General features: G+C 47.1%; 2 protein-coding genes across 2 annotated transcripts in view; one reads left to right on the forward strand and one right to left on the reverse strand.

Annotated features, from left to right (window-relative positions):
* Nucleotides 1–2,691: 2,691 nt before the first annotated feature.
* On the reverse strand, nt 2,692–14,674 carry LOC144150126 (mediator of RNA polymerase II transcription subunit 10-like). Its single transcript, XM_077681957.1, has 4 exons — nt 14,234–14,674; nt 13,954–14,037; nt 13,768–13,870; nt 2,692–2,913 (listed from the first exon to the last, which is right to left on the reverse strand). The coding sequence occupies exons 1-4, from the start codon at nt 14,353–14,355 to the stop codon at nt 2,815–2,817; spliced, it is 408 nt and encodes a 135-aa protein (XP_077538083.1). The 5' UTR covers nt 14,356–14,674; the 3' UTR covers nt 2,692–2,814.
* Nucleotides 14,675–15,129: 455 nt separating this feature from the next.
* Nulp1 (Nuclear localized protein 1) overlaps nt 15,130–15,633 on the forward strand; it is a 62,946-nt gene continuing 62,442 nt past the window's right edge. Inside the window, exon 1 of the mRNA XM_077682014.1 lies at nt 15,130–15,521. Coding sequence (XP_077538140.1) covers nt 15,375–15,521 — 147 coding nt within the window. The 5' untranslated portion in view covers nt 15,130–15,374. The remainder of the gene's footprint in view (nt 15,522–15,633) is intronic.

A 15,633-nucleotide genomic window follows, 5' to 3' on the forward strand; every position in this document is an offset into this window, starting at 1 on the left:
AAGCTAGGTGGGGCGGCCAGCTTCACTGTTTCCCCAGACTTAGCGCCACTAGTGCGAAGCTGCCCCAATTTTTTTAAAGAAAAGGTGAAATTGCATTTTATTTTTGTTGCCTGCTGTTGAAAAGCCAATGGCGGTGGTAGTGCGAACTTTATTTCTTTCAAGTGAAAGGAGCTTCGTGCTCAAAAGCGGGTGAGGCCTTCATTCCAGAACCCCTGCGGCAGCAGCTGTCCTGTGTGCCCTGTCCACCAACTGGTCCCTTGGGTTCAAGCTGGACAGAGCGGCCTCCCGCTGGTCAAGGGTTGGGGTGCACATAATAGGGCTGCTGGTTCACCCTGACAAGACCCGGTGGTGTGGTACAGTGTGGGCATGTTGGAGGGTATGTGGTGGGGCGCATGATATGCAGGAAGGTAAGGTGTTTGCAGTTACCACCAGCCTCCTATCTGGTGCACTTCTGGTGCGGTGGTAGGTATGCACGTTGTGCGCCGGTGCTGTTAAGTGCACCGCACTGTGGAATGACTGGTGCGGTGCCCGGAGGGTGCATGCTGGGTGCGTCTCGCAATGGAAGGGCATTTACCAGCTGGCTCAAAAATGGGAGCCACTGCAGGGTAATTCGCATGAATCGTTCATCTGCACAGACGCCATAAATTCTGACATTTCGGATTACGCAGAGCACGGTGAATGTTACGGCTGCCACTTTACTGCAAAGAATCCAAGGCGCCCCTCTTGAGTGTTTGTGCGAGAGTAATGCGGAAAGCAAAGCGCCAGCTCCCCCAGCAGGATAAAGCGAGTGGCAGTCATCTGACTTTTGCCCAATCTTGCCACGGCAAGCGCGTGACAAGCACGGCAATCTGACGCAACCTGTGTCACTTCCCCACGCAGTGGGACCGCACACACTGCCCCAGTGCAATGGCCCATGCCAGGGTTCATACAGGCCCTTGAAAACCTTTTAATTTGAAAAGCTCGTTTTCAAGACCTTGAATATGCAAAAAGTTGTGCAGAACCTAGAAAATCCAAGTTTTTCTTTTTATAAGCATGAAAGCAACATGAGGCTACATGAGGACTGGGTGCTTGTTGCTTGGTTCATTTTGTTAAGCAAATAAAAGTTTGCTTTTTGTAGCACACTGCAATTGCTCATCCGTGTAACTCAATTAAAAGAAATCATCAAAGAAGGAAATGTTGCTGAAGTCATCGTTTTAACCAGGAGACTTGTCTGTCCTCTTGTAAAAACGTTGGCTTCAGCAATGTTCCCATTTTGCAACCATTTATCATCGTTTCAAGCCTCCCTGCTCCGCTAAACATCAGTCCTTACATATTTAACAGACAATGTGGTCCTTGAAAATCCACGCACAAGAGCCTTGAAAACCCCTGAATTTTTGTTGTATGCACTAGCAGTAACCCTTGTGTGTGGTACACACAGCAGTGACAAAATGAGCACTGTGGACAGGCCTGCAGCCAGCTTTCTTCGCATTTCTCCAAGTGCATAAGTGCAGGGGGCTATTAATGTTTTTGTTTGTATGCTATTACATCATCACCATCGTAGTACTCACAGCTACAGGCAGGACTGCAATGATGTTGGCGGCATCACATGCAAACACCGTATGGACAGCACTGACTACCATACATAGCTTCACTGACTGATGATGACTGATTGTAGGGTTTAACGCGCCGACGCAACGCCGGCGATGAGGCGCGCCGTAGTGGAGGGCTCCGGATTAATTTTGACCACCTGGGGATCTTTAACGTGCGCTGAAATCTCGTACACACGGGCGTTTTTGCTTCTTGCCTCCATCAGAAAACCGGCCACCGCGGCCTACATAGCTTCACGTAGGGTCTTGCAAAGGTGATAAAATGCTCCAGCACACTAAAATGTAACTAGTCCCAGAACACAATGTGAAGGCATGCTGAAAGCCTCATATGTACATATTTATACAGTTGATATCCCATAAAGAAAAACATGAAATGTGCGGGTTAATGGGAAGATAAAGCAGCGAGACCAAGTTGCAGTGAAGCAGGCAGCAAATTGTGAATAACACATCACCATTTGCATCACCATCTATGTGAGAATTCTCTTTGCATCTTTTCTTTGGCTAAATATACCACCCTAAGGAATAATTTTGGGTGCTTGATTGACACGCAAGTCGAGCTTGATGCTTAAAAAAAAACACCGGAAATTAGTTTTTGTGTAACCACTGCACTCTGGTAGACAGCATTTTTTCTTTGCACAAAGATTAGTAGTCTCAACATTTTCAAAAAAAAAAAAAAGCAGAAAGACAAACATTTCTTATATTTCTGCAGAAATATGACACCAATAGCCCCACAATACGTGCCAAGAGACATTGGCAGTCCCCCTAAGACTGCCCTTGCTTATGAACACATTAACTTTGGCATTACTCACACCCTAGCGGAGAAATACGACAAGCCAGAACTTGTACATGGCCAATTCTACAGCCACTAAATAAGCAGCTATGCTTATTTAGCGGCTCTAGTCCCTTGTAAATGGCTACTACTGTCTGCACATTTACTCATGCGAGACAAGGCATGGAACATGGCCAGGCTCTTCACATGGGATGGGGCCTCCCCTGTACAAAAGCATTTACTCATGTAAGCTGAAATACATATGGTTAAGCATGGAGCCAACCAAGTTTTAGGACAAGGCCCGGAACACAAAATGAAGATACAAAATAGACAAAATCCCGTCTGCCTTTTACTTGCCCCAAAGTCACAGAAACGCTTCCAGAAATGTGATCCCATTTCTCAGTATGGGCCTTAAGATGTATGTACAATTCAGGGGCAGCACAACTCTTTTTCTTCCGTCTACGTGGCTGGTCGTTCGTCCCCTCTGATGGCTCTGTATTTGGCCATTTCTGTTGGGAACACTTTGCTGAGTTCCACAAGGAGAAGTGCCTTGAACCTCTGCACAAAAACAGAATATTTTCAGTCAGCAGCATCATTGCGCAACAACAAAGCCCGCCGCAGGCAAGCATAAATAAAAACAAGTGGTATGGCACAAACTTAAAAAGTTTCCAATGCCACCCTTCCAGTTAACAGCAATTGAACAAAATTAAATACAATAGCCTTAATGCATGCAGACAACAAACAACAGGAATGGATTGCAAAAAGGAGGTAGTGACACACTCAAAGAATGCCTAACTAAAAATATGTTCTTTTGCAAGAAGAACTGTGTGGGACAAATTTACACATGAGCGTGCATTTTTCGCACAGGTGAACATAACGACAAGGCACAGGCACGTTTCGACAGCTTACACTGATGCCAGCGTAGCTGCCTTGTTGGTGGATTGCATGCGTGGTGAAAAGCTGTGAACTTATCTGATGCTCTTATCTTGAGCAACACTGAGAAAGCTGACAGCAGTGTTCAGAAAGGACATCCTGAAAGAATTCTGAATGACCCTGACAACATCTGTGCTGCTTAATGTAGCAATCGCAGTTACTGTAAAGGAAGACTGTAGCAGCTGTCTTTCTATGGTATGTAACATTGCAAGAATAAAAGTCTGTGTTAGGAGTACTGACACAAAATTTTCGAGTTTCGTTTTGTTCGCTGCTATGGGTGTCTACCAAACCAGTAATGATAGAATGGCACATTAGGTGGTTGATCGCTGCATGAATAATTATTTACAGCCTCGCGTATTCGTGTCAGTTTCGAACACCGAGGCGGCTGCTATGACAGGACGGCGCTCTTGACGTCACTGTTCTTGTCTCATCACGGCTGGTGTGGGCATGTCCAGACCAGCCGTGGTCGCACACACTCGGGCAGCACGGCATCAGTCCCGAAACTGGGACGTCACACACAAGGCGGAGCAGCGGCGCGCGCCAATGGCAGCCAGCACCTTGGCTATGTCACGGCAGCCCTGATGTTGGCAGTTTGGGGCAAGGCACATGGCGACGCACTAACGCGTCATGCAGATGCCGGTGCTGAAAGGGTATCCGTTCTGAGCTTTCCTGTGCGTGCAAAGATGAAAATTGATTTAAAATATGTTACACTGAATAGTTACTGTTGAAACTTCCTGGGACATATCACCATATACAAAGGAAGCTTTTTACATAGTAATCTCAGCTTTGAAATTTCATTACTCCTTTAGGCTGTCAGAAAACTGTTTGGCTAGAAAAATCTTCGCATGGCTGCGGGTCGAAGAGGGCTGATTCAGACAGCATGGGAATGATATTTCTGTAGTTGAACCATGCTCGGCTATGTGCAGCTAACTGTTCCTAAAGAGAACCTTAGTTATAACTAAGGCTCTTATTTAGTCCACACAATTCTAGTGATCCTTTTCTCTTGGAAATGCATTTGAACGCAAGAAATTTTCATAAGGCGAGTGCTTTGCTTTCTCCAACTCGCAATGAAAGAAGTACGAATGCAGGGCAACTTCTTTGCCCCATACACTATGAAACAAATGTCATAATTACTTAAAACATTGAACATGGCTTCCCTCCTCCTCCAAGACTGATGAAAAATATCCCCTTTCTTCTTTCTTTCTGGAAAGTGATACTTCTGCGCCCCACCCTTGCACGCATGTCGTGACCATAAAACAATAGTTGCACCACACATTCAATTTGAGTAAATATGCCGGAAATCGGAAGCGTACTAGACTAGTAATTTTATAGCATTTCCCACCTTTCCTCTTGAGTATGCAAGCTAACTATCAGTAACACAGCAACCTACAACGAAATCAGGTAACAGGTATCCGGTGCGCCGAAATTGACAAGCGTGTCTGGGAGATAACAGCTATTTTCACAATGCGCGGCATTTTGGTACGTTTTATTGAGCTAGCGCAAAAAAGGAGACAAACAACATGGTTGCTCGTTTCCTTTTTTTTTTCTGTTGCATTTTTCTCCCCAGGCTTTTCTACCATGCTTTGTTTCCTTATGAAGGAAGGGCTGCGCTTGCATGTTATGAACAACATCACTCTCGATTGCAGAGCATCACAAGCTTGTGTAGTAGGTTTTGCTTATACAAATCACAAAAACCAAGGTCTAACATAGATTGGGTACAATTTACATGAAACGTATCAGGATGTAGCAGATTTTTCATTCAGGCTACTGAACATGCAGGACTATATCCAAGCACTGTTGCACCTACGGAACACGATTTACACCAACTCAACGGATGCGATTTGAGACCTAGGCTCACGCAAAATAACCAGCCGCACTGTCCACGAAATCATGAAGCACATAGCACACAGCTGACAGAGTGACCTAAATTACCTGGATCCGATGGGTCCCTGGACATGAAGGGATTCAAGGCAATGAGGAGGCCCGCAGAATCGCCCAGAAGGAACTTTGTCATCACCCTGAGCAAGACTATGTGCAATCCACTGATTCAGACGTGGAGGCCCACATTGACACACAAAGGCCAAGCAGGAGGCCGTATATTCAAAATGAAGTGCCGGACAACCCCAACCCGCTGCCCCCTGAATTCAGCCGTTGGGCAACACTGCTACAAGGCACATAAGAACAGGCACGGCCCTTATGCCTAGTATGGCGCATTATTTTTTCGGGTGGAGCAATCCATACAGCACTCCAAACTGCCAGAAATAAGGTACCGAGGCACTGTGCAAGCGCATTGCACCTTATGTGGGAATGTTTGGTTACTCAGTGTTCACAGAGAATGCTGCCCAAGAACGCTTGGCCAGCTGCACCTGGCAGACAATGAACTTTGGGTATATCCATTTGGAGCTCACCTCACAGAAATAGGGTTGCCACCTGACCGGTTTTGGACCGGCCCAACCGGTTTTTTAGACAGCGGGCCGGTTGCCGGTTTGTACCTAAAACCGGCCGACATTGGCCGGTTTTTTGGCTATCGTGCCGCGGTTATTTATTTTTGGCCTTTTGTAAGCGCAAATGCACGTACTACAACAGCTAATATGTGTCGAGAAGCTGTGCAAAGAAACGCGAGCAGAGAAAATGCGCGGCCGAGCATGATTCCCGAAATGGAAGGGGACCAAAGGGAGGAACAGCACAACGGAATGCCGCCAGCAAGTGCGGTTACTCTTTAGTGCAGCACATTCAGAGCAATAGCCAAAACCTCACTCGCCTTCAGTGCAAACGTTATGTTGCTTTCTCTGTAGGGAAAAGCTAAAAGAAATGGCATTGCATGTCAATAAAGAAAATGTGGCGTCTTTTTTTCAACACAAATTCAACCTCTACTTCTCCCCCCCCCCCCCCCCCAATCTGAATTGCCGGTTTTTTCTTCGGGGAAAGGTGGCAACCCTACACAGAAACCACCTGCCTGGCACTCTGCCAACCTTCACGAGAGAAGCAGGCATTGAGGACTGCTTTTAGTTGGCTTTTTTTCCAACCCCATCCCTCCAACCCGATTTCCGACTCCTGACCGCAGCCTCAGGCCATGACGAGAGGGCTCTCTCCCTGCTCCTCCCTCTATTCATTCATCCCAATAAACCCGTGTCCATTCCATTCCATTTAGGCATTTGGCGCAGCAATCAAATCAGTAAAATTGAGTTGGGGTAGTTGGTGTTGATGCATCGTAAGTAGCGCTTGAAACGGGACGACAGAAGGGAAGACACACACGACGGCGCTATCGTGTGTGTGCGTCTTCTCTTCTGTCGTCCCGTTTCAAGCGCTACTTACGATGTAAGCAATCAAATCACCCGAAACTATGGCACACGCAAAAAATGAGTCTGTTTTTGAAGAGGAATGCAGTAATCTCAGGGATGCTCTTTAGATCTGTTTAGAACTGCGAGCCGTTTTTCTATGTACTTACTTGATAGGATTCGATTTTGCCTTCGACTTTTTGTGCGCATCATACGTTGTAGTAGCCAACGTATGACGCGCTGTACTGACGTCACAGGCTACGTCATGTGCTCTGTACTATATTGGCATGCGAACCGCTTGCTTATTGCATTAAACCTTCGCCACCAACTGAGTCCAGCGTCGACTTGCTCGCTGGCTACAACAGATGGCGACGAGATATGGAACGGGCTACACCGAACGGCGGGGGTGGATCCCATGAGCAACGACAGCTGGAAGGCGAAAGGCAAGGTATGGCGAAGATGCGGGAATTTGATGCCTTCTTAGAAGAAGGAGACGAAGATTTCGCTTCGTACGTAGAATGGTTTGGGCATTATTGCAAAGTAGCCGGCGTACAAGACGAAGAACTTAAAAAGTCAGCCTTCATCCCGGCCATACAAAAGAAAGCGTACAAGACGCTCAAGGACCTTCTTCTACCGGCAAAGCCTGAAGAGAAGACGTTTGAGGACTTGGTGAAAGTGCTGAGTGACCACTATGAGCCTTCAAGTCAAGTCATTGCGGAGCGCTTCAAATTCAACAGGAGGTACCAAGGAGAAGGGGATTCCGTCGCGGCATTTGCAGTCATGCTGAAACACGTGGCAGCTAAGTGCAACTACGGTACGTTTCTCGACGGGACCGGTTCGTCGCTGGGCTACGGAATTCCACCATTCAGACGGGTTTACTGAAGAGGAAGGAGTTGACGTTCGAATCGGCCTGCGTTTTTGCTAAGAGCGTTGAGTTGGCGGAGTGGGAGTCGAGGGGATTCCGACCAACTGCAAGTATGGATGCCGACGTCCACACTCTAAAGAAGACAGGAAAGAAACCGGAGTTTGCCGGCGAACCAAGGAACAGGTCAAAGCAATGCTGCTATCGATGCGGTGAAGAGCATGACGCCCGTTGCTGCCGTTATCGGAAATTCAAATGCCATCTTTGCAAGCGCATGGGACATTTGGTGCGCATGTGCAGATGCAAGCAACCGACAACTGGCACCGTCCATAATGTGAACGACGGAGCGAGCGGAGGCATGGAGCTGCTGCTGCCCGAAGTGTAACTGATGGGCACGGAAAAACAACCGTATGAAGTCGAAGTGCAGATAGCAGGCAAACTTGTGAAGATGCAAGCAGATACGGGCGCAGCCGTATCACTTGTTCCGGGAGAATGTTTACCGGAAGCTAAAGCAGCTGCTGCAACTTGCAAAGTGCAATATGAAGCTCAAGACTTACAGCGGAGCGACGCTAAAAGTCAAAGGCCAAGCGGAGGTGTTGGTCGACTACAAGAGACAGCAGAAATTTCTGCCAATCATCGCGGTACCAGGAGACAAGCCAGCACTCCTAGACTGGATTGCGAACCTCGGAATGGACCTAAACAGCATTCACGAGGTGCACGCACAACCGTCTGTCGACAGCATCCTGAACAGGTATGCCAGCATTTTTTCACCTGGTCTAGGGTTGATAAAGGGTTACCAAGCAAAGCTGGTTCTTAAGGATGGAAGCATGCCAGTCTTTTGCAAGGCGCGGTCTGTGCCGTATTCCATTCGTGAACCTCGACTGTCGAGCATGAGCTAGGAAATTTGCAAAGGGATGACGTACTGGTGCCCGTAACCCGCAGCGACTGGGCCACGCTGCTGGTAGCTGTTCACAAGCCAGACGGACCAGTGCGATTGTGTGGAGACAATAAATTGACGGTGAGTCCATACGTGAAGACAGACCATTACCTACTACCCGCAGTGGAAGATTTGTTCACGACCCTGGCTGGGGGCGAGGTTTTCACCGTTCTGGACCTTTCGACGGCATATCAGCAAATCGAGGTGCACCCTGACTCGCAACCTTTGCTGACTGTAAACTCTCGCATGGGGTTGTTTCAGTATGTTCGAATGCCGTACGGAATCTCAAGTGCACCTGCAGTTTTCCAGGCAATCATGGACGAGCTGCTGAAGGGACTACCGGGAGTGGGTGGTATGCTACCTCGACGACGTCCTCATCACGGGAGCATCGTATACCGAATGCTTGGCCCGGGTGGAAGCAGTCCTGCAGGTTTTCATGGAACACGGCGTCAAAGTAAGAAAGGAAAAATGCAAGTTTTTCTTGAATTCTGTCAAATATCTTGGGCATATCATTGACGAAAATAGTGTGCACCCGTGCGTCAAGAAGGTTGAAGCATAAGAAAGGCACCCACACCTAAGAACATCACTGAGCTGATAACAATAACTTTTTATTCCAAGTTCATGCCAAACATGTCTTCCAGTTTCTTTTTGTCTTTTTTCGCACCGCCGGTGTTGAGCGTACCAAGTTACCTCGTAATCATAGAGCGAGTGACAGAGAATGAAAACAAGTGAAAAATTATGAAGATCTCGCACTTCAAACACCAAGTTTTACTCGTAAATAATTGTTTTGGTTATTACGGCTAGCAGAAACTGAGCCCGAGGGTACGACCGCGGAAAGATGAACTGTCTGTAGACTGTGGTTGCATAACATGGGGAACTCGGGTTGTTATACCTGAAGCGTTACAATCCGAAGTCTTATGGCTTTTGCATGAAGGGCATCCAGGTATCACTCGCATAAAAATGCCATCAAGAAGCCATGAACTGCTTCAGAAGGAAAAGAAGTGGGTCTGGTCTGCAAAAGAAGAAAAAGCTTTCCCGGAGAGCAAGAGCCTCCTTACGCAAGACAGCGTGCTAACATTCTATGACCCAAACAAGCCTCTTGGATTAGTCTGCGACGCCTCTCCTTACGGGGTTGGCGCAGTGTTGTTTCATGTCGTGAACGGGCAGGAAAGGCCGATAACTTACGCATCACGCACTCTTGAGCAAGGCCAAAAGTGGCTACGCACACATAGAAAAGGAAGCTTTGGCTGTGGTTTTCGGAATCAAATGGTTTCACAAGTATCTTAATGGCCGAGAATTCACCATTTATTCCGATCACCTTCCCCTGGAGGGACTGCTTGGGCAAACAAAGCCAATTCAGCAAATGGCAGCAGCATGCATGCAGCGCTGGATGTTAGTGCTAGCCGCGTATCCTACAAATGGGTGTACAAAAAGGGAGCCCAAGTAGCAAATGCGGACGCGTTATCGCGATTACCGCTTCCGAACGACACCGACGAAAGCGACTAAGTTCGCTTCTTTTCAACAGTAGAAGCCGTACCACTACCCGCGGAAAAGATAAATGACAAAACCCAAAATGAAGCAGTTTTGTCTGAAGTACTAATGTGTTTTTGAATGGATGGCCATCGTACGGGTCAGAAGACAACATAGCCCCATTCCTCTCGCGGAAAGACGAACTGTCTGTAGACTGTGGTTGCATAACATGGGAAACTCGGGTTGTTATACCTGAAGCGTTACAATCCGAAGTCTTATGGCTTTTGCATAAAGGGCATCCAGGTATCACTTGCATAAAAATGCTATCAAGAAGCCATGTGTGGTGGCCAAAGTTGTGTGGCCGCATTGAAGAAACAGTAAAAGGTTGTTCAATTCACCAACTAATACCTGTGCTACACGAGCGTTTCGAAGGCCTTCGAGTCGAATGTCATTTGACTCAAATGACACCTTCGCGCTGCTACACGACGTTTTTCAAAGGCATTTGGTTAAAATGGCATTTGAGTCAAAGGAGCACGACAACTGACCTTTGAGAGTCTCAAATGCCTTTGAAAGACGAACGGTCGTACCCTCGGGCTCAGTTTCTGCAATCCATAATAACCAAAACAATTATTTACGAGTAAAACATCGTGTTTGAAGTGCAAGATCTTCATTATTTTTCATTTGTTTTCGTTCTCTGTCACTCGCTCTACGATTACGAGGTAACTTGGTACTCTCAACACCGGCGGTGCGAAAAAAGACAAAAAGAAACTGGCTGCCTTGTGCATGTTTTGTGCGCAATTGTAAGATCGTTATCAATTTGATCACTAATAATTGCTTTTTTACCCATTTTAACTCTAAAATTAAATTTTCGCCAAGAACAAAACATGGCAGCAGTGGCGACACCAAAACATGGCGGGCGAACGCGGAAACTTTCAACTGCCTTTGAGAATGGTCGTGTAGATCGACAGAACTCCTTCTAGTTAGAATGACATTTGTAATTTCGAAGGTCATTCGACTGAAATGTCCTTCCAAACGCTCGTGTCGCACAGGTATAACTCAGCACTCGGTGCCGCACGTGCCAACGTTATCGTGGGGATGGCCAACCCGCAGGTGGCAGTGAGTTCACCTGGATTTTTCCTACTACAAGAACGACTGGCTTTTAGTGCTTCATGTTTGAAGCGTGGACAGACGAAACACAAGAAGAGGACAACACGTCCTCTTCTTGTCCTTTTCTTGTGTTTCGTCTGTCCGCGCTTCAAACATGAATCAGATCCAACTAGCTCAACTTTCCGTTCTACTGCAGTTTTAGTGCTTGTCAATGCGCACTCTAAGTGGGTGGATGTTCTGCACATGAAGTCCACTACAGCACAAGCGACAGTTGAAAAACTACGCACCGTTTTTGCTGCATTTGGGCTTCCAGAGAGAATTGTGACTGACAATGGTCCCCAATTTGTGTCTGCTGAATTGACAAATTTTCTCAGCTCAAATGCAGTGCAGCACACCAGGACACCCCCTTACCACCCAGCTTCAAATGGCACTGCGGAGAGGCTTGTCCAGATCAGACATTGCATTCGATATTAACGTGCGCTGCATATTTGGATGAGGGACAGGGTCAGTGAAAAAGACAAAACCATACGATGGTGCGCAATGGTACGATGATGATTGCGCACCATCGTATGGTTTTGTCTTTTTCACTGTCCCTGTCCCTCGTCCAAATATGCAGCGCACGTTAATATCGAATTCAAGACTATACCAACTAGCCCCTAAACAAGCCTTTGTTAACTTCATCAGACAGCTACGGGACGAGCAGAACATGGGAATGACTCGGACGATGCAACATCAGGTAGACCAGTTCTTGTTCACCTACCGAAACACACCGTGTTTGACGACCGGTAAGACGCCAGCTGAATTGTTTCTCTCATGGAGCTTATTAGAGTTTGGGTTTGGGCTCTCATGGACTCTCATGGGTTTGGGCTCTCATGGAAGTCATGGACTCTCATGGAGGCCATGCACAAGGCTGAGCATCTTGCATCCGGAGCTAGCGAAACAGACTGAAGCAAAAATGGCAGCATCTCCACTCCGTGGATGATGGCGAGGGTGCGGAGTATGGGGATTCGAAATGAAATCCAAGTTGTGCCCCGAGTTACATCCGATTTGCGCCCCGACTGTCATTCGATTTGAGCCGAGTTTCACCTTGATTATTCCTTAACCCTTTGAGGGTCACGGCCGTACATGTACGGCATCGGCAAAACTTTCAAAATGGTCAATGACGTACATGTACGGCATTGCTTGTATCCTTAAAAAGCGCGCCTTTTTTCGCCAACTTCTCTTGCTTGGCATGTGCTGCCACACTTTGGAAATACGTCAAATTTTTTTCTTGCACCGATGGCTCTTCTTTTTTATTTTTTTATGATTTACTTCAGCGGTGCGCCGGCTTTCGTTTGCGCATCCGCTAACGGGGGGGGGGGGGGGGCGCGCTGGGTATCGCCCACCTGGTGCCCGGGCGCCTCTCGCTTCTTGCGCCTGCCACAGACCAAGGTCGCCTGCGACACTGATGAGGCTCTTTGCTCCTTTTTTTGTATTTTATGAGCGGTGCGCCATCTATCGCTCCCCTATCCGGCCGTGCGCACCCGCGAGCGCCCACACGCGCGCAGCGGCTGGTTTCGGTATCGTCCTCCGGGCGCTTTCCGCTTTTTGCACCCACGAAACTGATGTCTATCTGATTTTGATTAACTCAAAAGGTACTGGCTTGTTACTCTCTCGTTTTTATTTAGAATTTTTCTTGTGTTGCTCATGAATAAACCACATATATGAAACAACATCAACGACTTCTTTGTCACTTTATGGTCACCCTAAAAAAATTATAATTTTTTCTCGAAATAGATTCATCCGAAGAATTTAAATCAGCAATAAAAATAATCGACCCTGGGGGGGTCGCATTTGGTGAAAAAATTCGACCCTCAAAGGTTTAAATGAAACTGCAACTCACGGCTCAAATCGAATTTCGCTTGATGGTGGTGTGCGCACGGATGGACACGGACGGACATGGGGAGGTCCTAAGGTACTCCGCACCGTTATAGGCGAGGGAGTAAGCCGTTTGACTCTCGGGTACTAACTCATGGTCGTAGCCCAATGGGTAAGACGACTGACACTAACTCTGCCTGGTCTACCAGACACAGGCTCGAATCCTGCCAGTGCCTGTGTGATTTTTTGCGATTGTAAATGCTATGCGCACGGACGTGGACAGACATTGTGCGGTCCTAAGGTACTCCGCACCTAATATAGCTCGAAGACAGAGCCAGGAAACCCATACTTCATGGAGTGAGTTCGAGGTTGGCGTCAACATTCGTGTCCGAGGAAACCGACTGGGCGATCCACGTTGGTTGGAAGGAACAGTTGTGCAACGAGTTAGCAAAAGAACAACATACATAGTCCGAATGGAAGACCACGATCGCTTTCTGCATGCGGACGATATTGTTCCTAACGCATGCCTTGCTCCTCTTCCCAGAACCATGTGGATTCCTGAGCAACCCCGCACGGCGCAGCCGGTTGCCACTCCGTCACAACGTGACAGCGACACCACATCGCCGCCGGACGGGCCTGCACCAGAGCAACGGCTTCCGCCAGCTGACTGAGCCAGCGTGACGGAACTGCCATCACAGCAGGCGCCTGATGCCAGCTCCCAAGAAAACGTCGCGCCACCTGAATTGCGACGAATCTCAAGAATTCGGAAGTCTCCCGAACGTTTTGGCTATGCTGCTAAATAAATGGGGAAGGGATGTATTAGCCAACGTATGACACGCCGTACTGACGTCAGAGGCTACGTCATGTGGTCTGTACTTATATTGGCATGCAAGCTGCTTGCTTATCGCATTAAAACTTCGCCACCAACCAAGTCTAGCATCGCCTTGCTCGCCGGCTACAACACTTACTCGATAGGATTCGATTTTGCCTTTGACCTGCTCATTTTTTGTCAACGCCTTCTCCATGCAATCCTTTGTGAACAGTTGCGGATTCCTCCCTTGGTCAATGTAGCTGCAACATAAAAGAATACAACATTAAAAAAAGAAAACAAAAGCACAGCAAATATCAACCGCAATAAATATTTCCAAACTTACTCAAATACTTCCAATGGAACCTGTATGTCTTGGACTTGCGGTTTACATCTGTCCACTTCTTGCATCAAAGTAACGATGTGATTTCTGAAACAAAAATAAAGCGGGTCGCAGCCTAATCATTACAGGCAGTTTCTTGGCCAATCCCCCGCGTGGATATGCGCCATGATTCAAGGGTCCAACTAGAGCCACTAGATCAGGTTGTACCTAGTGCCACTAGTGGCTCTAGGTAAATACCACACCTAGCCGACAAAAAAAAAAAAATGTGAGAAAGGCGGCTTACATTTTTTGATTCAGAGTGGTTTGTCCTTGCGGCTGAAAGTCGCTGACAATTATTCCCAATTGCCGAACATTTTCTATAAACATTTCTAAATTCGTCTCAAGAGCTTCGAGAGGAGACGACATGGTGTAGTGTAATCTCACAGAGGTTACAGCAGGGTGTAAGCAGGGATACAGCTATATTACAGTGCACAGCGGCTCTGCAACACTACAGGCTAGAATATATTGTAGCCACTGTAGCGACTGTAGCAACACGGTCCAGCCGTCCAGCTACAGTCCGGCTAAAGTGTACTAGAAGTCCGGCCCACCATCGGATTTGAAGCGATTTGGCTCGGCTTCGCTCAGAGTTCTACCGGTTTACTGTTGTGGTCATAAAGTTTTTAAAACAAACTCTATGGTTATCGTGGCAACCATACTACAGCTACAGTGCCTAGGCCCTGTAGTTCTCTTAGAGCCTCTCAAACGGCTTTTGCTTTAGTTAGGAACATATATCAGTGTGAAATTCTATGGTTACGAAGACAATGCGACAATGCCCGGCATAGCAGCTGATCGAAATCGAAACTGAAATAAAGTCCGCCGTGTTGCCTGCTTGGCAACGTTTATTTAGCAGAAGTATCAAACAAGGGGTCATTTTTCTCTGTGATTTAAATAACACAATGTATTTCGGCTTCTTTCCTTCATAGAAGCCGTCCACAATACGAATTCAAAGCTTTTCTTTTGCTCAGAGCTGACAGGTAAGTACTCTATGGTTAACTAAAATTACATGCAATACCCGAAAAATAATGGTTTTATTTTTGAATAGTTTTACTAAAAATAGTTATGGTGTAAAATTACTGAAAATATTTGTAAAATATTTACTTCTACTAGTGTTGATGCACTGTGCAGGCAGGAGGCGCCTGTGTAGAAACATCTGTAGTAAGCTCTATTTCTACTACGCATGGCGGCTCGTAGACGTTCGGTGTAAACTTCAATGTTTTTGGGTTAATTAGTTTCGCATACTGCATTGTACTCATCTTTGTTGATCGCTTTTTGCAGCTGTTAGGGCAGCATAACCGCTGAATCGAGAGTAAACTGCCTGAGCTTACCGCTGTTCCTTTCTGCCCAGCACTTTAGGTAGTCTTGCGACGTTCTTTTTTTCTTTTTAAATGTCGAATCGAGTGCTCAAGAAGCTGCAAGGCGTCAATGATATCGGGAAACTCGATGCTCAGTCGGAAACAGAAGATGAGGCACCAAATGTGGCAGCCAGCGACGCTCGAAAGAGCAGGCAAGCGGCTGCAAACCGTTTCGAACTGGTGAGTAGCTGGACATTGCCGAGTCTACTGTTTCGCGATCGATGTGCCGAGCAAACTTGACCGGATCACATGCGCCATCGTATGGTTAGCTTCAGGGCCGCAACCGCGCTTT

Source organism: Haemaphysalis longicornis, unplaced genomic scaffold, assembly GCF_048455015.1.
Source record: "Haemaphysalis longicornis isolate Haplotype H1 unplaced genomic scaffold, Haemaphysalis longicornis Haplotype H1 scaffold_1, whole genome shotgun sequence".
In the NCBI taxonomy this organism is placed as follows: domain Eukaryota; kingdom Metazoa; phylum Arthropoda; class Arachnida; order Ixodida; family Ixodidae; genus Haemaphysalis; species Haemaphysalis longicornis.

Excerpts from the sequence above, each read along its gene's own strand:
- LOC144150126 (XM_077681957.1), bottom strand. The coding sequence starts at position 14,355 with ATGTCGTCTCCTCTCGAAGCTCTTGAGACGAATTTAGAAATGTTTATA. Across the intron at positions 14,038-14,233 it reads ACCACTCTGAATCAAAAAAT|AAATCACATCGTTACTTTGA; the intron begins GTAAGCCGCCTT and ends TTTTTGTTTCAG. Across the intron at positions 13,871-13,953 it reads GTTCCATTGGAAGTATTTGA|CTACATTGACCAAGGGAGGA; the intron begins GTAAGTTTGGAA and ends TTTATGTTGCAG.